This window comes from Rhineura floridana, chromosome 9, assembly GCF_030035675.1.
Source record: "Rhineura floridana isolate rRhiFlo1 chromosome 9, rRhiFlo1.hap2, whole genome shotgun sequence".
Lineage (NCBI taxonomy): Eukaryota > Metazoa > Chordata > Lepidosauria > Squamata > Rhineuridae > Rhineura > Rhineura floridana.
In genome coordinates, this window is record NC_084488.1 from 105,335,930 (window position 1) to 105,361,159 (window position 25,230).

Sequence of the window (25,230 nt, forward strand, 5' to 3'; positions counted from 1 at the left end):
GATTCATTTCTGTAATAAGCACATGCAACAATTAGAACCAGCCATGAAATTTCAGCTACGTAAATTTTGTCCAAGGACATTTAGCTGCCGTCATACATGGCTTTAATACGTGATCTGGGTTTTACCTGCTTGCTTTTGGTTGTTACCTTAGTACCCCTTTGCATGGTGAATTAATTGCACTTGCCCTCTGCAAAGGGAGAGATGAATGCACTGCACAATTGGAAATAAAATAGTAAATGCCCCATCTTACTTTTTCCTGGCACAGCCTAATGTTTCGTTTATGTGTTATTTATTTGAAAAAAATCCCATCTTTCTAGTGCCTCCACTTCACTCGGGGTGGCTTACAGGGGTTAAAATGTCACAGTATTATAATCAAGCAGTAATATAAAACAGAACATAAAGCAAAGACAGACGCGACAGGTTAAAAACCAAATTTGGTCACACAAAACCATTACCTGCCCAGCAAGGGAAAAGCTTTCCAGAACAGAAAAGCCTTCACCAAACATCAGATGGCAGCAAGGAAGAGGGCAAAAGAAACCTCATCAAGCCAACTATTCCATTGGGTGCAATGCCTTCTCTTGCCCCAACCAATCACGCTGCCATCATAGGCAGGACACAGAGAAAGGCATCCCCACCAGATCTTAGGAAGTGGGCAGTCAATAGGATGGGATGCCCCCCAGAATGAGTACACTGGACACTGCCTGATTGAAAGTCTGTCTCATGAAACGTAAACGCTGTGTCAGTGTGGCTCTGGCTGCATGGAGCCTACAAATGAGGGAGGGAACGGCTCACAGCTGCCTCCCCTCTACGACCGTGCCTTTCTCACCACGGGACCCCCCGCCATCTACACGTTGAGTGTCATGTTGGAGTAGAGGTTCATGCACATAGACCCAGTCTGTGCACTCTGCCCTCCTCCCCTTTACCCATTTTGAGGAGTAAGGATAGGAACGTAGGAAGCTGCCTTATACAGAGTCAGACCATTGGGCCATCTAGCTCAGTACCGTCTACACTGACTGGCAGCGGCTCTCCAGGGTTTCAGGCAGGGAGCCTCTCCCAGCCCTTTCTGAAGATGCCAGGGATTGAATCCGGGACCTTCTGCGTGCAAAGCAGATGCTCTACTACTGAGCTACGGCCCGTCCCCGGTAGTTACCTCTGGCCTACGTGTGTTGGGTTCCTATTCAATCTAATGTGCAATCCAATGCACAGGAAGGACTGAATGGTTGATGAACCCACAGAGTGCAGGTCTTGAGGCATAATCCTGCTCTTCCACCATTTATATACTCTTTACAGTTAGAGCCCCATCTGCGTAAGTCTTCAGTATGCCAGAGTTATAGCACTTTTGCAGGCAGATTTTGCTGACACAAATCCTTAGTGCTTAACATGGGCTGAAGGAATCATACTGGTTCCTTCGGGCACACAGTAAAGCTGTCTGTCTGCATTGCTTCTTCCAGAACCATCAGCTTCCCTCCTTTTTAATTCCCAGAAAGGAATTATTTGAAGATTAAATGTGGGGCTGTGAAGATTAATAGCAGGTTCTAACTGTTCAGATTGATGACAGTTTTTTTGGTGTTGCCTTAATGCAGTCTTCTTTTTGCCTGCTGGATCCCAGTTGACAAAAGCCACTTTTGCATGTTCCTTGGATGAGAGTAAAGCCTTGGCAAGGTTTGCTGTGGGAGCGGTGCAATTAGAAGAGAATTCCAGCTCTCCCACTAGCCCTGAAGCCAGCTCACAGTGGCAGTCTTCATCACTGACTTCAAATGGTCAGTCATGCAAGATGAAGCCATAAACCGTCTAATGTTAAAAATGTGAACTGCTGCTGCAATATTTTCCCCACTTGTTAAGCTGCTTATAGCAAGCACAGCAGGCGGAATCAGGCATTCTGTTTTCTTTCTGCAACACAAGGATAGGAATGTGTTTTGAATAAGGAGCAGCTCTCCTCCACACACACAACTCGTGGGCTCCCAGGCTGCCACACTGACTCCTGGGGTTCTTCCTATTCTCCATCGCCCCTTGCCCCCTTGACCTGCATGGAGAGGGAGGCCCCATCCACTTCTCACTCAAGGAACAGAACTAGAAGGAAGCTTGTGAATTGTACTAGAAGAACCTGTGAAGGTTGAAGCTTTAAGTCAATATATGTCAGCTTTCACCAACTAGGTGCTCTCCAGATAGTCCAGCAACATCTGGACTGCTGCAGGTTCCCCATCCCCACTTCAATCCAAGCAACAAACGTTAATGTCCTTTCAATTCCCCTCCTCTCCCGTGGTTATTTTACTGATCTGTTGTCATACTAACCATGAGGAGCTTGTGGAGACGGTTCTTCCTTTAACGAGCGGTGGCTTCATTTCTTAAGCTTTGCCTGCTTGCCTTGTCAGGTGGAGCAGTTTTGAAGTGGCCTCCATATGGTGGCCATTAATCAGTTGGCTATTAACAGAATAAGTATATCTACATGGTGAAGTGTTTGTCATTCACCAGCTTGTTCTGTAGTTCAGTCAGTTTTTCTCTTCAAGGTCACAGGCCTTGGCAACAGGGAGCAAGCTAAAGTGGCCTTCATTATATGATGGCCACGTTGTGTGGACTAGCCTTCTGCATTTTAAGCTGAAGACTCAGGACAAGCAAAGTCAGTACTTTTCCACACAGTGCATAAACTATGGAATTGCCTCCTACAGGAGGTAGTGATGGCCAGCAACATGGATGGCTTTAGACAAATTCATGCCAGAGAGGGCTGTCAGTGGCCACTAGCCACAGTGGCTATGTTCTACCTCCACTGAGTCAGTATGCCTCTGAATGCCAGTTGCTGGGAATCCCAAGTAGGGAGAGTGCCATTGCATTCAGTTCCTGCTTGTGGGCATCCCAGAGACACCTGGTTGGCCACTGTGAGAACAGGATGCTGGAGTAGATGGGCAGGGCTCTTCTTATGATCTTACGTTAAGATCTTATGATCTTACGTCTGCCTGCTTCTTTTTGTGTTTGGAATGTGGTGCATTGCTTCTGGGAATGCAACGTATGAAGGTCACACAGACAATGGTCATCACTGATGATGTTGAAATATCTCCACAGGAGGAAGAAGATGGTTCTGAGGAGGAGAGCAACATGAAACCAGATTTCACAGTCACCATAAAATCAGACTACAATGTGAGGAGCTTTTTAGACCAGCTAGAAGATGATGCTGATGGCTTTGTTTCTCCGGTGGATGATAGGATTCCGTCAAGAAACACCCAAGATATGGGACTATCAAATCTTCATGCTGCCTCTATGTATGTCAAGTTTCTGGCAATCAGCTTCATGTTCCATGTACTGTGTGTTTTGGCAAAGGTGGTAACTAAAATTAGGCAAGGGATATATAATATGTAATTGTTAATGATGCTTTCTTAGCAATGGGAGCTGCACTGTGATAAAGTTTATCATCTATCACACGATAGTTATCACTTCAGCAGGTTTTGTGAGCTGTTTGCAGTAATTTTTGTCTTTATTTTTGGATGTTTTTGATTTTCTTTTCTTTTTCTTAACTTCTGCAGGCCAGAACTTGTAGAACAGCTTCAAGAAGTCAGGGAAGAGAAGAAGAGGATCAGAAAAAAACTGAGAGATTTTGAGGATGATTTTTTCCGGCAAAATGGAAGGTATTTTTTTCTTATTTAACCCTACCCCTTCCCTTTGCCTTGTCTGTTCCTTTGTTTAATACTGTGTGTATCCTCATTTGTGACACCTACTTATTAAATCATGCCCTTCCCCTCCTATCCCATTTTACCAGTTCAATAAATGAGCATTTTTTCATCCTTTACAATCACTTATATCTTTATTACCTAGATGGGGAACCTGTAGCCTTGTAGATGTTACTGGACTATAACTCCCATCACCGCTGACTATTGGCCATGCTGGTCCAACATCATCTGCAGGGCCACAGGTTCCCCATCCCTGCTTTATAATATGCACATTTATTTCAAAATACGTGCCATTCCCAGGAATCTGTTTTGCTGAAAGTGTCTGGGGAGCCAAACAGGCACAAGTTGACCCATTCAGAAGTTGGTTTTTTTTCCATATAACCATGCCGCTTCCTGACTTGGGTTATGTTGAAAGCGTTCATTTCTACACTGCTAAGCATTAGAGGAAACTGAGTGGTATTGGGGAGACCTTCAGTAGCACCTTTCAAAACTCAGATCCTTCACAAATGTCACAAGCATGTCTAAATACATTTGCAGATTTAACGTAATGTGACAACTATGGTGTGTAAGTTTTGTTTCTGAGAGAATGCAGCCAAATTCCAGAACCATTTCTACCAGCTTAGAATAAAAACGGATATTACCATTCCACTTTCATGTCACAAGAGCCCACCATGAGGTCTAGGAACATTTTTTTTTTGTAAATAGTAGCCAGGCTTCTCTGTTGTTCCATGGGGAGCAAGCACAACACACATAAGGAAAAATACACCTTTTTTTTCCATCTGTGTTTTTTTTGGGAGGGGGGAGGAATTGTCCTGTTTGTCATTTTTCATATAGAAAGCCAGAGGAGAAATGACTGTCAAAAAGGTTTGCCCTCCTCTTCCCCAAACCAGATGGATATAATATTGCAGCGGGCGCTTCCCACATCTCTTCTGCTTCGTTTTTGTTTTCTTTACAGAAATGTCCAGAAAGAAGACCGTGCTCCTATGGCCGAAGAGTATAACGAATACAAACAGGTTAAGGCCAAACTGCGGTTGCTGGAAGTTCTAATCAGCAAAAGAGACATTGGTTCCAAGATCATGTAATGAAGGCAACATTTAACCTTGCTGATAGAGTTAAGAAATTGACCGAACCAAAGGAATGATTGCTTGAAGAACTCAGCAAGAGCCTTATACTGTGAGGGACACCTTGGCAGCTCTCCCTGGGCTGTGGCTGACAAAAAGAAGGGTCTTGGCATCTTTCTTCAGACTTGTGGCCTGCTCTGCCTCCAAGCTGGTCACCCAAGCCAGCAGGAGATGGGGGAGCGGATCATGATATACTCAAAAGACTCTTATTCTCAGGAAGGCCCTTCTGCTTTGATCAGCCTGCAACTTGTGAAACACTTAGACTTAAGGAGAGTCTGATTTATACCTTCTCTGAAGCATCAGCACAAGAGAGGCAAACTAGTTTGAGTTATCATGAATCGCCAAATAATTGTCTGTAATTGTCAGACCAATAAAGCACCCAGGTCTGTTCTAACGGGGAGGGGCTCGGATCCTGAGATGATTCTGTGGCTTTAAAAAGAGAGGCAGCGGCACCTCCGCAGGATCTCGCACTGGACTGCAAGTTTGGTTTGTTGGTCTCGGGCCCTTTTGTAAGTTTGCCCCAGTTGAATGTTGAATTGCCACTCAGTGGGAAGCACTGTTTGCGGCCTTGGCCTGTTTGAAGCGAGCGAAGAGGTCCGTTTCTCATTTTCAGTTTCTTCTGGAAAGGATATTTCACACTTGCCACTTCTGTTCGAACAGACAGAAAGAAGAAAAGCTGAGAAAAATGGACCTTGGTGAAATCTGGTCTAGTTAGTTAGCGGGAGTCCTCAAAGTAGAGGAAATGTTGCGCGGGAGGGATCTTAGTAGCAGAAGCAATTTGATTGGAGCTGTGGATTTCAAACTGTCCTGAAAATCCTTAGAACCTTTATAGGGGTTCCTCAATATGAACATCGGTAATAGCAGGCAGCCTTCCCTGAAAGAAATGTATCCCACGTTATCTGTTTTCTCCTGCAGTAGTAGTGGTGTACTCTATAATGCACCCTTGCTTCACGTGGAGTGATGGTGAGACCTGCCAAGCTGGTTTCCCTGCACCACTTTTGCAGAATCCTCTGCAGCACTCAGCGGTTCGTGATAATTATACAGAGGCTCCTCAGCAGACAAATGTGATGTGCAGCGGGTTCCCCAGAGTTAGAAAGTGTGGAAACCTCTAGGCAGTCTTTCCTTGTTTCTTTTAAAGACAGTATCAGCTTGCACCATGTCCTAACAACTCTTTGTTTTCCCCAGAAATCTTGTTGGGATCCTACGATGATGAGGTTGCACCTTTTTTTTCTGTTGATGTTTTGCTGCAACTGCTTATGTGGCTATGTTGTTGCTGTACTTTCAAATAGCTTGTGTAAAATTATAGGTACAATGATGCACTTTAGAGAGAGAAAGAGAAGAGTTTTTATTTTTTTTAAAAAAAACAAAACTGAAAATAAATAGTAAGAAAGCGTAACCAAAACAGTACTTTAAAAAAAGAAAGAAAAAATTCTTTTGTCTATCTGATTTTTTTATGCTGTTCTTTTAGTAAGGAAAAATATGTCTAAAACTAGCTTTAAGATTTGTCTAGAGAAGCAAGCAGCTAACAGGAATCAGCAGAAACTTTTCCAAGCACCAGACCTGGAGAGTTCTTTAATATGCATTTGATATAATGTATATGTCCATTTGCTATATTGTACAATGTCTGATCAAAGTTCATAGAACTGCTTCCTCCACTATCTGTGAAAACTTGCTAACAAAAATACTAAAGTCTCATTAAATAAATGCCCCTCTAAACTGAATAATAATTACTAAGATTTTCTTATCTAAACGGATGCAGAAATAAATACGGATCTGATTCAAAAGAACTGAGCAACTAATTCTGTGAGCCTAAAGGGGGTGGGCGTAGGCTGTTTTTCTATCTCAAAGAGCTGCCCTTTTATGCTGTATGGAAACCTGCTTTTGAAATTGAGGGGCATCCTAAAAGCAGCTGGTAATACAGCTTGCAGGGCGAGACAGAGACTCAGAATTACCCAAAAGATCCAGTAGGTCAATGCAAACTGCTTTCACGAGCCATAAGCATCTTTTTGGATCTTGGATGTTGCTTTTAACATAATTTTTCTTATTAAAATAGCTGTTTGCGGGATTTTTTTTTTTTTTTAGTAAGTGTGATGTATCTACTTTCAACGTCTGAGTTAAGGTCTTTGTGTGGAGAGAAAAATGTGTCCTGTGGCGCTCAGAGAGTGATGCAGTATGAATGACAGTAATGCAATGTGTGGCTCTTACTTTCCCTTCCCAGCGCATGTTTATATATTTCAAAATGCTAATATAAATAAATGAGGTTGAGACATTTATTTTAAAGCAAATTAAGAATGATAATCAACGAACCACTAAACAAATATAAATGATTCCTGGATTTTTTTTAAAAAAAGGAGGAGGAAAACTTATTTGTTCATGGGTTTATCCTTGAGTGAACAATCAAATAAGTTAATTTTTTTATATTAAAGTAAACATGAAGCAAAGAACCTACCTTCTCCTAATCATTGTAATAGGCTTCCAGGTTTGGGTGTTTATATGTGTGTGTGCATATATTCATAGCCTGAATTGCTTTTTCCGTCACTAAAATGAATGCACTGGACTCAAAGGAGACAAAAAAGTATGGGTTAGCAGCTTCTTGTCCAGGCTTCCTGATAGGTTGAATGGCACAAGGTGGCAACTCAGCCACAGCACAGATGCCACCTTGTTATCCAGAGGCATACTGATGTGAGGTCAGCTAGTTGTTTGAGAGCAAGAACCTCCTGCAGATTCCTGAAGCATTCACCCTCCCTCCCTCAGTCTCCTTGCCATTGGGAGTAGAGACCATCCGAATGGGTGACACCATGCTTATTAAAGATGGGATTTTTCCTAACATTGGAAGATGAAACTCTTTTGAACAGGTTTCTAGGATTGGAGGATTGCTGGTGAGATTTTATTTGGTCGATCACTTCTCCCTACGGTGAGAGGAGCAGGTGGAAGTGGTCTTTCCATGGGATCCTACTCTTTCCTTGGGGCCAGTCACAGAGGTGGTAGCAGTGGAAATAGTATTTCAGCAGGCTGATGGGGCTTTACTATCCCTAGTACAGGAAGGCATGGATCCCTTTCTTTGCAGCTTTAGTAACATGCTAGTCAGGTGTTCAACTACTTCTGACCCAGCAATTTGTCCTGTGGGTGGGATTTGCCAGAGAAATTTGCAGCATGCCAAATTGCCCTCTTGCCTTCTGCACTGCTGGTATTCCTGATGCATAGAAAGAGCCTGTGTCTGTGGGTGCAGTGGATGTAAAGGTGACACCGCAGACTATGGGACTGTGATCCATGAACGTCTGTTAGCGATGGACTCGAGTAACAATTATGTAAGCAGAGATTTGTTTCAGATGCCATTTTGATCTTTCTGTTAGCATTAATTTTAAGATGTCCCAACTAGCTACTTCTCACTCAGCTTTTAATTGCTTCTATAGTTAGCCACATATTGTTTTGCTCTGAGAGCCAATTGAAGCAGGCAGGCAGGCATGTTGTTACAGTCCTCCACGCAACTGCACCACTTCACAACAAATGAACCCAAGGGATCACTTGTTTCAATGAATATGCACACAGGGCTTCCTCTCCCTGCCTTCTTTCAAAGAATTCCCTATATCAATGCAGAGGTACCGTCTCCAAATTACAGTTTCTAGGTTTATTGAAAGAACTGTTAAAGTGGTAGAAAGCTGCTTCAACGTTGTAGTGTAAGAGCCCTCCCTCTATTCTCTACACCGGGGGTACGCAGAAGGTAGATTGCGATCTATTGGTAGACCTGTGGGTCACTTGCAGTAGATGGGCAGGGCTTCCGACTCCCCAATTCTTTAACAATAGTAATGATGAAATGATTTTTCCCCACCACCACTTGATTAGGCTGCTGAAATTTAAGAAAGGACTGTGAGCTTAGTTCAGTAATGATACTGAAAACAGATTCCTACTCTTACAGTGTGCTCAGAGGCACCCTGTTCTTTCATTCTAACTATGTTTTTTGCACCTGGCTCTAGCTGGTCGATCTTGGGGTTCTAGTACAAAATAAAGTAAATCTGACAAGCGTGAAGTCTGCCCACACCCTGCTGTTCATGGCCTTGTAAGAGATTACAATTAAACTTCCTTGGAGTTATAATTTCTTGCTCCTTTCCATATGGCAGTTAATCAAAATGATTCTGCCACATGAAGTATTGTTCAAAACACGATTCTGCCACTTTTGTTTAGAGAACTAATGATATATGGGAATGAGTGCACCACAAACAGAATTCTGCTCCTCTCCCCTCCCTGGTTTATCTTTTTCTCCTATGACATTAACAAAGGCAAGGCCCAGGATACTTTTGAGAGCACTTCATTCCATTGGTCCTTAGAAATGACGTGCTTTATCCTTTGTAAAACTCCTCTCCAGGTCATTTGCTAACAGTTATCCTACAGGTATTATAGGCTGTCTGAAATATCCCTGATTGCAAATCTCCCATATTAGTGTCTTCTGCAAACTTCTTTGAATCTCCAGTGTAAAGGAAGATGTGGAATTGCACTCCACTTCTGTAACAACTCTGCTGGGTGTTCAAAGCTTGCTTGAAAGCATATATTCAAAGAGATCTCTGTGCCTGTTCAGCCCTCTCTATGGACATTTGCATGCACTGGCAATCCATGTTCTTATTTTGTGTTTATATATAGTGTAGCATCTATGATTATCTGTGTCAGGCACAATCCCAGGGAAGTCTGCTTGAGCCCGGTTGAAATGGCAGGGCACACACAGGAGACATTCTCTTGGAATTGTGCCTTTTTTTGAGTTTTGTGTACATACAGCTTGATCACGGTCAGAAAGCTGAAGCCAATAACTGCCAATCATATCATGCAGCTGTAGGAAATGCCTTTGACAGATTTCTTTCTTGGTTCAAAAGCAACCACAATACTTCCTCCTAACTATGATCTGCTTTATGCTCCTGACGAAATCTTGCAGGCTCAGTTCTATGTTTACAATCACTACTTAAAGTCAGCAAAATTTAAATCGAAACACTGCATCTTTTTAAAAATGTAAACTGATTGACAAATATATGTGTACATTTTCGTACATTATTGTATTTTGTATGAAACAGAGAAAATAAAACCTATTTTTGACTGCCACGGTCTCCATCAGTCTTTTGCTAAGAAGGTGACACCGCTCCTAGTTTTTCCGTGATGTTTTACAGTCAATAATAATGGCCCCAGTCCAGCTAAAGTTAGCAGTGACTATCCTGCTTCAAGCAAATGGGAACAGGTAATTACACAGCTGACTTCAGTCTCATTGTTTTTAATGGAAGCGAGCCACACAACTAATTTTTGCTGCATCAAGGCTGGTGAGATGGCAACATTTAATAATGAACGGTGTTGATGTATTAAGGGCAGGCCTAAAACTGGACTCCAGCCATCACCCCACCACTAGCAAGGCTTTATGGAGTGCTGAGGCCACCACCATCATATCTGCAGACCTGCCCCTCATAGCCAGGGTGGAAGGTGGGGGGATCAAAAAGATTGCTGCTGCTGCAGTTGGGCCCAATGCTGTCATACAACGCAGGGAGACTGACTCAGGATCCAACAGATCAAGGGGCAGCTCACCCCTACCCCTTCCCTACCTCCAGAATACCCCATTTCATGGCCTTTCCCTGGTTATTGCCAACAGGCATCTTGCTGGCGGCACTCGTGCCCGTCCAATCATTCAGTAGGCAGGCAGAAGGGGGAGTGCTGCACAAGTGTCACTCTGTCAGCAGAGGCCAGATGGATGAAAGAACACCTGCCTAACCCAACCCTCCCACCCCTGGCCTGGCTCAAGGAGTTGTTAGGATTGCTCTAAGCCATATTTGAGATAAAAAATATAAGACTACTCCATACTAAGTTGATTTATTTTTTCCTATATGCTGATTCAGGAAGGTTTGCATGGAATCCCCTCCTAAAACAGTAAATGAACTTCTTTTTAACAGCACCTTGAAAGCTGTTGTAGCCGGTGGTCAGGTTTGGCCAATCCTGCTAACGATTTAGCCTATGGAGCCAAAAAGGTTCCCTGTCCCTGTTAGATTAAGGCCTGCCAACTCAAGCAGTGAGCAACTAGATGCCTCGGAAAGCAATTGCCCTCTCCTATTAAGTCCTCAACATCTGGTACTCGCAGGTATGCACCCTCTGAACAAGAAAGTTCCATTTACCTATCATCACATTTATTTATTATTACATTTATAATAGTGATCTCTGTTCTCCAAGTGTTGGTCCTTCAATCTATCAAGACGGCACCATCCATGCACAAGAGGAAGGTGTTGGCTTGGGGGAACCCCAAGGTTGCAGGAGTGCAAAAAAAAACTTTGAGGAGAGAGGAGAATCTAAAACCATGTAATGAGGCTTGAACATGCTCAGTGGCCACAGAAGGCTGACTGGTCCGGAGGGGGGGGGAAGAACCAGGAGGAAGTAGGAATAGAGTGGTTTGAAGCCTGAACAGGGGACCTTTTTGTTGCATAGCCCATTTGTCATCATGGCTAATAGCTGTTGATAGGCCTGTCCTCCATGAATTTGTCTAATCCTTTTTTAAAAGCCCTCTAAAGTAGCAGCAATTACCATATCTCGCCGTAACAAATTTCATAAAGCTTTGTGTGTACTTAGTATTTTACTACAGGATTAAAAACAAAACTGCCTTTTCATAAGTGCTCTGGTAAGACAGCCTACAAAATGAATTCTATGTAATTCAAATATTTGATCATTAGAAGGTGAAACGGCAAACAAGCGGTGAGGTTAGCGACCAAAATGAAAACCACCATTAAGCTCCTAAATGCCGCTCAAAAACCCAAGCAAAGGAACATTCTTTGGTGCCTGAAAGATAGCAATGAAGGAGCCAGCTGAAGTTGAACTTGCCCAAAGAGAATGTTTGAATTTGAGCTCCACTACAGAACAAAAAACCTCCCTAACTTCCCTAAGTCAGCCCATTGGCCCATTGAGCTCAGCAGCATCTATACTGACCAGCAGCAGCTCTTTGGGGTTTCAGAAACAGCTCTCCCCAGCCATTACTGGAGATTCCAGGGACTGAACCTGGCACCATCTGCATGCAACGTAAGAAACCTACCGAGTGAGTTACAACCTTTGCCAAAGCCAAGAGGATACAGAGAAAGGCCTCATAACAAAGCCAAGGCTCAACTCCCTTGTTTTTAATCCAGGGGTAGCCAACGTGGCACCCTCCCAGTGTTGATGAACCACAACTTCCATCGTTCCTGACCATAGGCCATGCTGTCTGGGGATGATGGGAGTTGTAATCCAAAACATCTGGAGGTCACCACATTGGCTACCCATTCTCTTCAGATAGAGTTAGCACTACAGCCTGGTGCTAAATGTGTATTAGTATATTTGCACACTAGCCTAGTGCTTTGCTAATTCCTGTCTAATTCGAACAGCACCTTTCTGTCCTTGTGAAATCATAAGCATCTTTTCCGCTATAAGAGTTTGCCTTTTGTCCGCTAAGAATTTGGGGCAGTAGAGGAGGGTGTCAGTTTACATTTACACCTTCCCTTCACTAATCCTCATGAAGGACAAGTATTAAGCACCAGGGATAGCCAATATGGTGCCCTCCAGATGTTGGACTACAGTTCCAATCATTCTGGCCCATTGACTATGTTGGTTAAGGCTGATGGGAGTTCAACAGCATCTGGAGGGCATCATATTGGCTATCCCTACCATACAACCTTTTACTGCCTTTTGATTGGCTATCCCCCCCACCCCTCATTATTGTCCTCTCATCACACAACATAAAACGGGGTGGTTTTGAGTTAGTTTTTTTTCTTTGTCCTCTTTTGCCTGGGGAACTTCTACTTGTTCTTTTGCAAGAAGGAACCCTTGCCATACACACAAAACATGCTTGACTTTAATATGTAATTTACTGAAACTAATTTTTGGATATGTATCAGATGCAAAGAGGAATAAAACCAGCTCTCTCCAACCATTGTCTTACAGATATTTTGGTCTCTAACTCCCATCATCCCTGACCACTGGCTGGCTGAGACTGAGCGCTGGAGTCCAACATAATCTGGAGGGCACCGCATTGCAGGAAGCAGTGTTACCCAAGCTGTGGGTCATGATACACAAGTTGGTGGCAAAGCCTGTGGAAGTGGGTCACAGGCTTTATAAGTAAACCCCATATAATTACTGCTTTTCATCCTTAGCGAGGTATTTTGAATACCTTTTACAACTTTTTGTTTTGATGGCATATTATGACACAGGGTTGATACTTGAATGTCAGAAAGGCTCGAGTCTTAGATTTTATCACTTGGGAACTGCTCTCTGACAGATGGCAGAAGAGCCACAAAGTGCTCATGCAGAGGTTTGGTTTGAGTGACTATTACATGCAGTTATTATTACACTATTACCCTCAATGCACAGGTGCTCACTGCCTTCAGTTATAATGCAGGAAACCGCTGGCCGCTGAAGACCTCAGGTTGAAAAGTCATGTGACAATAAATTGATGGGTCACTATGCCAAGTAAATGTGGACTTGTGGGCCACCATGCCAAAAAGGTTGGGAACCACTGCTCTAGAAATCTAGCCCACAGACAGCTGCTCATTTTTTACTGGCTAGGTCAAGGATTGACCCTCGGAGCTTCTATATGCAAAGCAGATGCTTTCCCAATGAGCTACAGGCCCTCCCTGAACATTTTGAGGTTCTGCCTTCCCCTCATTCCACACAAAAAAATAGTTGATTGCTACAAGTCCTAACGTACATAATCAAGATCATTTACTGGTGACCAGTATCTAATCCTCACTCATTATGACTACATAAAGGCAGTTACAATGTGTTTTCCACCCCGTTCTTTGAAGACATGTATTGCGTACACATACATTTAAAGCTGCACCCAAAGAATCTTGGGAACTGTAGTTTGCCCCTTAGAGCAACCACTCTCAGAACTGTTAACAAACTACAGTTCCCAGAATTCTTTGGGGGAATTTAAATGTATGATGTGTATGCAGCCATGCTCACAGGTAAGGTGGGGGCCATATTTCCAGCTGAAAAGCACCTCAATATACTGGTAATCAGCATGAAAAGAATAAGGATACCTTCAGTACTGGGGTGTATGTCATGTACTGAGCGGTAACAAAAAAAATTGTGGACAAACCACGCTATCTCTTCTCAGCTTTAGCTGTTCAATTAAGCCTGTTCTTGTAATTTTTTCTGTTGGGTTGCTTTTTTTTTTTTAGCATTGGTTCCCCAAAGGCTTCAGAACTAACAGATGTGCTTCATGTGCAGCAACACAGCAAATGCCACTGATGCTCTCTAACCAGGAGGTTTATTAGGCAGACCAGGGTAGAAGGCCTTGCTTTTGCTGAGATTATTTTGTGCTTCTCAGCTTTGGAGCGTAAGGGGAACAGAGTTCAACCCAAACTGGAACTTGCCTTAAGGCCAGCAAATTGCATGTAACTCTGGAATTAATCACACTAAACCCAAATGTTGAGAAAGGGCCAGAAACCATGTGAGAAGTCGCTTTCTGCCAAGATGGGTGGTGTAAAACACCTCATTTTCAAACACACTCCCAACTGTTCAGAAATGCAAGGGCTTTTCCAAATGCAAATATACTTGCAAGTTTGGAATCACCTCAACTATCCATTCCGTGGTCCACTCTAGCTTTGATGTGGATTAGGACCTCTGATGGTTTCTGTAAGTACTGCAGTTAAGTTTCAACAATTATATTATCTTCATTTTCGTTTTCCTCTTACACTGGTAAACAGGACAGAAGAATGACTACTTAAGAGAGGAGTACTTAAGCAGAAGCTAGGCATAAACAGAACCTCTTGGTTCCACTCTTGAAAGGTTCAATGGAGCTGGGAATAAATCAGTTTGAGTTAGCCGCAAGTTGAAAAATCTGGGATGGATTTCATAAAGTGCAATGGCAATTTGCATGTTTCCTTGGGGGTTGGGAGAGGTGATTAGATCCATATGGTTTGGGGCTATGTACATTGGCTTTTTACATGCATATGCAAGTGTTGCACATGGACATGGGGTGGGTGCACCAGAAGGGCAGATGCAAGCACTTTTCCTTCACAGGCCCCATCCTTGTCCATTTCTGGGGCTTTTTTTGGTTCAGGTCTAAGGGCTGCATCATTACAGGTCATATTTTTTAACCATCTCAGCAGGTCAGAGAGAGAATTCCTTTTGTTCTTTTGGTGAAAACAAGTATAAGGGTTGAAGGAAACATTACATTTATTGCATAATACTGGGCTATGTACAGACACATAGAAAACAAACATTTGATAGAGCCGTATTTAATGCTGTAGTACAAAGAGGCTGATTGGCTACCCAAGTAGCAGATCAATGTGTAATTTCTTTTTAAAAAGCCCCCAGTACCTTCACAGTTTTTTCATCAGAAGGTGCAAAATATGGTTCAATGCTATGATTAAAGAAAAGGTACATAAATACTGTGGCCCCAATCCAGCCAAAGTGGATTGTGATTCAGGGCCAAATGAGACATGGCACCAACCGGGCACGATGCCGACCGGGGCTGCAGCAGGAGGAAAGGGTAAAATCCTCCTCACCCCACACACCATGGGCCTGATCTGGCTTGGCCCAATTCTTGCCAGCTGTTCGTTTAAAGGAAGAAATTAGCCAAGCCAGGCCAAATGTCACATGGAGGTTGGCCCCAATGACTAACTCCTGCCACTGCTCCCCGTGGGTCATAACCAGCTGGACCCAGGCCACCATGTTTTATCAATAAATATGTTCTCCAAGAGCAAGGCTTAAATTAGATTTACAATGGACTTCGGAAAAGAGAGGAGAGTGGTTCATCATGCCATCTGCGTGGAAGAAGGGGTTCTTCTGGGACATGGGTTGAGAGGTAGGGACACAGAAAACTGCTTCATCGGCTTCTTCAGTGTAAATGTGTGCCAGGGCCCTGGCTTTCTCAACAAAAGAGGTGGTAACATCTAGTCCAGGGATGGGGGGGGCTGTGGCCCTCCAAATGTTGCTGGACTATAACTCCCATCATCCCTGACCATTGGCCATGCTGTCTGAGACAGATGGGAGCTGGAGTCCAACAACATCTGGATGGCCACAGGTCCCCCAACCCTGACCTACATGAATGACAGAATGGTGGCTGTGAGGCATACTTGGCTGAGACTGGGAAGGCAGGCAGAAGGGGCTCACTAGTGCTCTGCAAAAGACTCCAGCTGCATGCACAACAGGGGTGGGAAGGGAAACACGAGCTGTGCTCTGCTGTGAGAATCCCACCCCTGAATTATGGGGGGAAACACCACTGCATTTAAAATGCATACACAGCTCTTAAACAACAGCCAACAGCACAAAATGCAAAATAATTCAGGTGTTCCACTCAGGTTTGCATGAGCATTTCTCCCTTCCATCCCTCTACATGCAGGGTACTGAAGTTCTTCTGGCTAAACAGAAAGTGGTGAAATTATTTACCACTCCTCTCACATTTCTGTAGACCAGGGATGGGGAAACCGTTGGCCCTCCAGACGTCACTGAACTACAACTCCCATCAACCCCCGGAAGCTTGGCCAATGGCTAGGGATAAGAGGAGCTGTAATTCAGCAACAGCTGGAGGGCCAAAGGTTTCCCACACCTGCTGTAAAAAGTATCCATTGGGGGGGGGATACATAAACTTGTAAAACCTTCATAACCCACCCTCCCAACCCCTGTACTAATCTTTGTGTGATAATATCTAGTATGTAGCTCTCTGGTACTATTGAACAAACAAGGAACACACGTCTGTTTTACCACAGAAATTACCTGTGGTTGGGGAGAGTTAGGGAACCTGAATCTGAGGAGATGGGGTGTGGGAAAGCAAAACATTTTTCCTGTCAGGATTCTCACAGCCTTATCTTTCAAAAAGGTGAAGGGATCTCAAAATATTGGAGGTATTTTTAAACAGAATGAAAAAAGAAGTTTCAACAGATGTTGTTTCACAGGTTGAAAAAACATGAAAGTCAAAATCCTGAGGAATGTTGACTGGACTTTACTGGGTTCTTTGTCCTCTGCTGTCCTTGCCCCCCTCTGCCTTTCACTGAATATCTTTATCCTATTTCCTTACAAAAATAAAAACAAGACAGTATTTTCTTTCTATACAGAATTGTCTGTGTTGGTGGCGGCTTCCCTTCAGGCCAAGCTGAAGCCCTCATAGTGGTCAATGGCTTGAGTAAGTCGTGTGCTCAGGATTTCTTTGCTGCTGTACTTGGGGAGGTCAAGGAGATTGTAGCAGGTGTGAGCCACGGGCAAGTACTGCTCCCCGCTCGACGTGGACTGGATGACAATGCGTAAACTCGACATGCCATAGATGGGGATGCGGTCACTGCCTGTCAGGAACACTGAAAGAGAGAACAGAAGAGCATAAGAAGAGCCTGCTGGATCAGGCCAGTGGCCCATCGAGTCCAGCATCCTGTTCTTCTCACAGTGGCCAACCAGGCGCTTCAGGGAAGCCCGCAAGCAGGACCTGAGTGCAACAGCACTCTCCCCACTTGTGATTCTCAACAGTTGGCATTCAATGGCATACTGCCTCTGTCAGTGGAGATAGAACACAGCCATCATGGCTAGTAGCTCTGGATAGCCTTATCCTCTCCTAGACAGTGGCAGGAAGGTCATTTGTCACAAATGCATATCATTCCCTCTTTATAATGTCACCTCTCCCCACCCACCCCTGCCACCTCTTTCCTTCTGCTTCCTAAAGACCAGTGGTCCTTTGGAACAGCCACTACCACAGCACTGATCATCTGCAGCAAGGAAGAAGGCGGAAAAAACCAGACTTAAGGCACAGGGTCAGAGGTTTTCCTGCTCTCTGATGCTTGGACCAGTGACCAACTCAGATGCTGAAGGAAAACAGTAACAGGTAAGCATGTAAAGTGTCAGGCAGGTACCAACAGCAGACGCACAATCACAGATAATCCACCCACACCTTCTAACCGTGCTCCGGAGGAAGCTGCCGCACGCTGAATCAGACGGCTGGGTCCACCTAGCTCAGTACTGTCTGAACTGAGTAGCAATAGATCTCCAGAATTTCAGGCAGGGAGTCTTTTCCCAACCCTACCTGGAGATGCTGGGGATTGAACCTGGGACCTTCTACATGCAAAGCAGATGCTCTGTCTCCAAGCCATGCAGTCAGGAGTGGAGTGGGGGCAAGCTGCAGTGAATGCCACTGCGGCCAATTACCACTGCAGCCAATTAGGCAGACCTTCTCCAGAGCTTCAGGAGAAGAGGAAAGGGTCCAAACCTCACATTTGCCATAGTTGTCTTCTCACCCATGCCTGGGCTCCCAAGGTCTGTGGGAGGAGGGGCTCCTCTGTGGCTGCTTCTCCCATCCCCTCTATGGCTGCTCGCTTACTCCCTCTGTGTCTTCCCTTCTCTAAGTCTAATCCTATTTAAACTGAAGCTGTGCATGCCTGCTATTCACTTTCCTCCCTTCCCCAACCCTGCAGGCCAAGGCTCCTACAATACTGTAGTCTAAGTATAGCAGGCCCAAATAGCTTCAGCATCCTCCGATTCATAACGACGTAGTTCTGGGTCAGCCACTGGTCACATCTTTTCCCTATGGGCCGACTCTTGCAAGTCACTACATCACACACTTATTTTCACACTCAACAAAATTACATGGTATTGCTGCTCCTTTGGACTGTAGGCTGGGGGTGGGGGAAGTAAGAATCACACTCTCTAGTATTCCTGCATGTAAAGATTCCCTGCAAAAAGAAAACTAGGAAAGAGAGCCAGTCTCAAAAGCTTCCTCCCAATGTGCTAACTTTCTACATGGAGGTGAGAATTGGACAGGGACTCTTTCTTGAAGTGCACTGTGTTCATCCCCATGCTAGAGAGCAGGTGAAAGAGGAGTGCACCATTGGGTGAAGACATCAGCTGTGTTTTATACTAGCAAGAACAAGGTCTCACTTTTCAGAATCACCACACTAGAATATGAGGGAACCTGCTATTACACTCAATTAAATTAAATTAAAATACTTACAGAGGAACTTTTTCTTCTTCTCCAGAGGAAACTCATGAAAGATCTCCCAGAACATTTGCACAGTTGGATGTGTAGACGAATAATCCCCCTTGTAAACTGCACTCTGTAAAAGGTGATACAGTGGGTAAGCTTTAAGAACTAGTGGTAAATTCTAATAATAATTATCAAAGACAGGGCGACATCTACCTTTAACCCCCTAAAAGTACTTGGCAGGTTGTAAATGCTCAATCACTAACATTTTCGCTGGCAGCTCAAAGAGGTTCTAAATATCCTCATAATTTATTTTAGAACATAGCAGGAATTCCACAGTTTGACGCTGCACTGTTTCTCAAAGCTTTATGAAATTTCCTTCCACCTGATGAAGTCGTTTACTAAGACAGTGTGTTGCCCCATTTTGAATCAACGTGTTCTCTTAAGTATGAGACATCTGTGGCCCTCCAGAAGTCACTGAACTACAACTCCCATCATCCCTGATGACTGACCATGATGGCTAGGGCCAATGGAGGTTAGAGTCTAGCAACATCTGGAGGGCCACTGGTTTCCCATCCCTACTCTAAATGAACTGCTACATGAAGGCTGCAATCTCAAACACACTTTCTAGGAAGTAAGCCCTACTGAACACAGTGGAACTCACTTTCAACTAAACATGCACAGGATTGAGCAGTCAGTAGACGAAGTAAAAAGAAGCCTTCATTTTCTGTTTTTTAAAATGTCCTTTGTGAAGAAATCCTTTTTATTTGAATTAACGTTCAATGGGTATTGTGTAATGTATTCTGACATTTGTATTGCAGTATACAGGGTAAAGTATCTGATGTGGGAAGTTTTCTGTCTGGTCCAGTGAAAGTTAGTTTAACTGTCGCTTGGGGCCTTAACTGACATGCTGCGAGGGCTGTTGCTAGAATTCCCAGTATGCAAAAGAGGGATAGAAGGTATCTCTTTTTTGATTGGTGGGTGCAGGTTTAGAATTTTAAGTTAAGCAGTGTGATTGGCTGGGGCTGGACTAGAGGGGTCAGGGGTGTGTATATAGCCTGGTGCTAGTCAGCAGTGAGTTAATTGGTTGGGGAGTTGGAGTTGTTGGTGCCTGTGTAGTCAGCCAGAAGAAGAAGACGATGGCAGCAGAGGAAAAGGATCTGGAAAGAAAAAGGATGACCTGAGAGGCAGGCGGAGTGGCTTGGTGGCCAAAGACATTCTGAGGACAGCTGAATCACTTGGCTCAGGCTGAAGAGACAAGAGGAGAACCAATCTGGAGAATGGAGGGGAGAAGTGGGAAGCAGCTTGGGACTGCGGTCTCTCTGGTGACTGGCAGGAGCACCAGAGGGAAGATTTCCAGGGCAGTACGGCAAGACAAACCTCTGCATTTCAATAGGTCAGAAAAGGGTCGGAAAAAGAGGCTTCCAGCAGAGTCCTCCGTCATAGTGTTGGTGAGGCTTAACTGGGGCGGGGAGAATAAAAGGGCTCTTTGGCTAAAGGGTTTAATAGGGTAACTTGCTGCTTCCTTAAGGCTCTCTTTGTTTAACATTAATAGTTGAATAAAAGCTGTGATAGCAGCGACAGTAACAAGTTAACAAAGCATATACCCGTGTAAAGATAAAACAGTACTATTTTAAAGTAACCAGATAAGCTTATGCACTTAATAATCTTGTAACAGATTAACATGAATACCTTTGTCAAATATAATACCTGGGCCTGACAGGCTTTGTACCATGCCTGTGCCCACCGTTACTGAGTTATTGTTAAGCAAAGGGCTCAGAGGGAATACGTGAGACTCAACAGTGGCAGTGGCACAGGTTTAGGAGAACCACTGGAGTGGGAGTTGGGTTTTGTTATTAAAAGGTAAGTAAATACCCCTCTTCCCTCCACATCCTTGAAAAAGGCACCATGCTGAAATGCTCTGAGCATACCCTATTAGAAAAAAAGACTCATTCGTTGGTATTCAATACTAATCCTACTCAAGAGCACACCCAATGAAGTCAGTAGATATGACTAACAGGTTTGTTAATTTCAGTGGGTCTACTGTTGAGCATAGACCCTCCGTGGCGCAGAGTGGTAAGCGGTGGAAATGCAGCCGAAGCTCTGCTCACAGCCAGAGTTCGATTCCAACCGAAGGAGGAAGTTGAATCTCTGGTAAAAGGGGTCGAGGTCCACTCAGCCTTCCATCCATCCGTGGTCGGTAAAATGAGTACCCGGCATATGATGGGGGGTAAAGAAAGGCCGGGGAAGAAACTGGCAATCCCACCCCATATATACGGTCTGCCTAGTAAACGTCGCAAGATGTCACCCTAAGAGTTGGAAACGACTCTCACTACAAGTGCAGGGACACCTTTACCTTTACTGTTGAGCAGGCCCCATTTTTTCTTCAAGAATCATTTGGGGCTTTCCCCTCTTTTCTTTTTAGTTTATTCTTTCGTGCTTCTGCCCCCCCCCCCCAACAAATGGAACCCATCAGTGAAATTCTCTTGAGTGTCATAGGAACAGGGAGGTAAAGCTTCAAATCCCGCTCAGCCACGATGCTCACTGGTTGACCTTGGGCCAGTCACCATCTCTCAGCCTCACCTACAACACAGGGTTGTTGTGAGGATAAAACGGGGAGGAGAACCATGCACACTTGGAAGAAAAAGTGGAATAAAAATGGAGTAAATGATAAAGAAATAAGGAAAGATGGAGGCGCTCTTAGATACCGTGTCATGGGCAGGCAGATTCTCAGAAGGCCAGAGTAAGGCTTTGCTCTGCAGATAACAACACTTCTAGATTCACAAAATATACAGAATAGGGAGTCCGCTTTACCTCTTCCAGTTCCTTCCAGTTGTAGTTGCTGCTTCCTACAATCATGGCCCTCAGCTCAGTGGGCTGGAACAGTTCTAGAACCTTCCCACCGCACACCTTCAGGAAGCCAGTGGAGAAAGCTGTGTACCACTCATCTACCGAAAGGTTAAAGATGTAATTCACATAGGCGTCGACAAATTCCTGCCTTGGGGATTGGAAGAAATAGCACTGTTCATTATGCTATGTAGAAACAACAGTGACAGAGCAGGGCTGTAGGCCGAAGCCATTGTGTCATCAGGTAATGAGATAGCGTTTCCAAAAGCTACGTGGAATAGCACACACACATTTCATCAAGCGTGTTCACACTGTAGAGCAATTTATAATCTGGACTAACTCAACACAGAGTCTGCTGGATTAGACCAAAACCCATCACAGGGTGCGCAGTGGTTGGCCACTGTGAGAAGAACAGGATGTTGGACTAGATGGGCCTTTGCCCTGATCCAGCAGGGTCTTCTTTGGTTCTTATGAACTTCCCCCATCTCTTTCAGCAACATCTTTAGACTCCAAAAAACCCCAAACCAAGCTCTGGGTGGTGTTTGCCTATGTAGATTTACTGCAAATATAGCAGAATAATGTGTGCAGTGTAATGTGAAGGATTTTGGATCCTTTTTATTGGTTTGTATTTCCCCCTGGACTAAACCAAATGCCAGGAAATGAGGAAGGATGAAAGGCAGACCTTTTCTGTCTTATTATGTTTCTCATCTTTCCATCACATTCTAATATTTGTTTCACACATGTTCCCCCCATGGCTCCTGCATAACAATTTTCTCCCCCGCTTCCCATCTTTTATTTTATATCCTCCCAGCTGAAGAGCTCTTCCCAGAATGGCCACTGTGAAGGAACCTGTATCATTCATGCAGTCACCACAAAGAGCACTTCGGCAATCAGACCTTTCCTCATATTATAAACCTATCAAATGCACCTGTTATCCTTCTGAACTGCAATCTTGTCTCCATCAGGGATGAGGTTCTTCTGCTCTGCCATTCCGTAGCTTTCTCTGCATATCTGTTTTTTCCACCCAAACAAGACAACAAAATTGCTTCATTCTGCATCTCACCACCAGAGCTTAAAATGAAAAACAGGTCATGCAGTTATCTTTTTACCACATGCTCACTAAAAGGGGAAAGGTCCAGGATATCAAAGAGATACAGGAACAAGGACATAATGCATAACAAGTATATAGACCTGCAAGAAAAAATTTGTGGTGGTGGTGTAAAGCAGGACTGGGGAACCTTTTTGGCTTCAGGGGCCAGATTTTTACCAGGATCAGCCTCGCAAGCAAAATTCGACAGGAGGGCAGGGGTGCCTACCTGTCAATCACATGGCATCATTATGGTGTCACATGATTGACAAGAGGAATGTCCCGCTAACCTGTCAAAATCCCTTGTGGGGTTCCAAAGTCCCCGACACCCAGCTGGCTGTTGACGCTTGAGAACCGTAGCACAAGGGGCATGGCTAGCCCTATTCTTCCAAAGTGCTGAGCATATGGCTGGGAAAGCTGTTCTGGGGAGAAACACCCTGATATTTTATGAGCATCACTGCGCTGGAGAAAAGCCCCTCTAGCATCGGATCTTCAAAAACCAGGGAGAAGAAATCTGCTTTTTGCAGACCTGCTGTGAGAGGCATTGCTGTGCTCAAGAGAAGCCCCCGTTCACAGCAGATCTGCAGAAGAGCAGGGTTATTTCCTCTAATTTCTGCAGATCCGCTGCAGGAAAGGGGCTTCTCTCCAGCGTAGCAATGCCTGTGAAAAAAACCACGGGAAAGAGAGGAAGAACTGTGTGGCAAGCTCTGAACACAGGGCCTGCAATGCAGTTCTTTGGAGGTGGGGAGAACCCGGAAGCATCGCTGTGCTCAAGAGAAGCCCCTTTTGCAGCGGATCTGCAAAAAAAGCAGAGGGGAAACTTCCCCCGCGTTTTGCAGATTCACTGCAAAAGGGGCTTCTCTTGAGCTCAGTGATGCCTGTAGAATACAGAGTGTAGCTTCTCTTCTCCCTTCTTCTCAGTCGCCCTGCCCTGCCCTGCCCTTGGGACAGCTTTCCCAAGGGAAAAGACTAAGAGAGGAAGAGGAGGGAGGGGAGAGGAAAAACCATACTCACACACCCTCTTCCCCCCCTCTGCTGAACAAGCCCCCTCAGACCGCTTGAGGGAGCGAACAAGAGAACTGACGGAGCAGGCGCAAGACCAGCAGCACGGAGGAGTTAGGGAGCTTGCAGACAGGCGCACCTGTTTGAAGCAGAACTTAAATCTGCTCATCAAGTGGTGAGTGAGGAGTAAATCCTGCTTCCTTGGCTATGTGATCTTGTTCCCTGCTTGGGACAGGATCGCAGAGCCAAGTCAGGATTAAACCCTGTCCTCCCACCCTTCAGCTGATGTGACTAGTGATGTCAGCAGGTGGGCATGGTTTGGGGAAAATGGCCTCAGGGGCCAAATGGGACCCCCTGCAGGGTTATGATTGGCCCAGAGGCCGGAGGTTGCCCACCCCGATGTAAACTGAACATTAGTCCAAATGAGAAATGTGTGCTGCATCCAAGCATGCACTCCATTGGCCCAGCTCACACATAATGCTAAGTAAACCATAGCTAACACATTAAGGGTGAACTTTGCTCCTACCCTGGTCTTCCTGCTGCCACACTATCAAAGGCCCTATCTGCACTATACATTTAAAGCACTATCATATCACTTTAAACAGTCATAGCTTCCCTCAAAGAATCCTGAGAACTATAGTTTTTTAAGGGTACTACAGTTGTTAGGAGGCCCTTTTTCCCCTCGCAGAGCTACAATTCCCAGCGTTCTCTGAGGAAAAGGATTGATTATTAAACCAATCTGGGAACAAACAGACTCGTGTCTACACTTTTGAGCTGCATCTGATTTATTCTATTGTCCTTTCAACTGTAAGGGGATAGTCAACAAAGGATCCAGTGTGGGGGAGGGGAGGAATTTGGGTTTTAAGAACACACATGACCACAACATGACCAGAGGATTGGCTTTAGAGACTACATGTGTGTTCTTAAAACCCAAATTCCTCCCCTCCCTTGCATGTTACCAGATTCTTCCAAGCTACACAGGAAGCGGATTGGACTATGAAAGACCAACCCAAATTGTGGTTGCATTTTGACAAAGTTGTAGGGCAGTACAATATCTCAGAGAGGAGGCCAAGTCTCCTGCTCCCTTGCTGCATTCACTATAGCTGCCCAATTTCCTTGCTTTTTAAAGTTTGATAGAAATATCTGTGGGCTATAGGTATGTTCTTAAACTGCAAGGTTTTTTGCCTCTTAGTGACTTTCTCTCCTTTTTAATCCGGGAGGTAAGAAATGGGATCCTGTCCAACTTTGCTGAGAAGGGATTGATCATTTGCGTGCTTATTGAGTTCAGTGGGATTTACTCCCCTGCAATCATGCTTAGGATAGGTAAAACTGACCAGGGAAGAGGAAGAAGGTGGAGGGGAGGGGGAGGAGGGGGAAGAAGGGGATTGGAAGGTGCAAAAGGGAGGGGATAGGAGGGGGAAGGACAGGTTTGATCATTTGCACGCTTTTTGAGTTCAGTGGGATTTGTGCAATCATGCTTAGGATAGGTGAAACTGACCTGGGGGAAGGCCAGGAAGGGGAGGAGGAGGGAGGAAGGGAGGGGAGGAGATTGGATGGGTGCAGTGGGCAGAGGGGAAGCCCCTCTCCTTTCCAAAAGGAAAACATTGTGACCAGTATCATTCTTTT

General features: G+C 44.6%; 2 protein-coding genes across 12 annotated transcripts in view; one reads left to right on the plus strand and one right to left on the minus strand.

Moving 5' to 3' along the window:
* FAM13A (family with sequence similarity 13 member A) overlaps positions 1-9,859 on the plus strand; it is a 189,171-nt gene extending 179,312 nt beyond the window's left edge. For all 7 annotated transcript variants that reach the window (XM_061583032.1, XM_061583035.1, XM_061583030.1 and 4 more), the window contains 3 exons: positions 3,058-3,254; positions 3,516-3,617; positions 4,615-9,859. In XM_061583032.1, the coding sequence (XP_061439016.1) occupies positions 3,058-3,254; positions 3,516-3,617; positions 4,615-4,741 (426 nt within the window). In that variant the 3' untranslated portion in view covers positions 4,742-9,859. The remainder of the gene's footprint in view (positions 1-3,057; positions 3,255-3,515; positions 3,618-4,614) is intronic.
* Positions 9,860-14,923: 5,064 nt separating this feature from the next.
* The window catches only part of LOC133363727 (probable E3 ubiquitin-protein ligase HERC3), a 72,283-nt gene continuing 61,976 nt past the window's right edge, over positions 14,924-25,230 (minus strand). For 4 of the 5 annotated variants that reach the window (XM_061583038.1, XM_061583040.1, XM_061583039.1 and 1 more), the window contains 4 exons: positions 22,444-22,526; positions 21,483-21,666; positions 18,699-18,801; positions 14,924-17,058 (listed from right to left, as the gene is read on the minus strand). In XM_061583038.1, coding sequence (XP_061439022.1) covers positions 16,850-17,058; positions 18,699-18,801; positions 21,483-21,666; positions 22,444-22,526 — 579 coding nt within the window. In that variant the 3' untranslated portion in view covers positions 14,924-16,849. Of the gene's footprint in view, positions 17,059-18,698; positions 18,802-21,482; positions 21,667-22,443; positions 22,587-25,230 lie in introns of those variants that run through there. The other variant, XM_061583043.1, reaches the window with a different exon arrangement.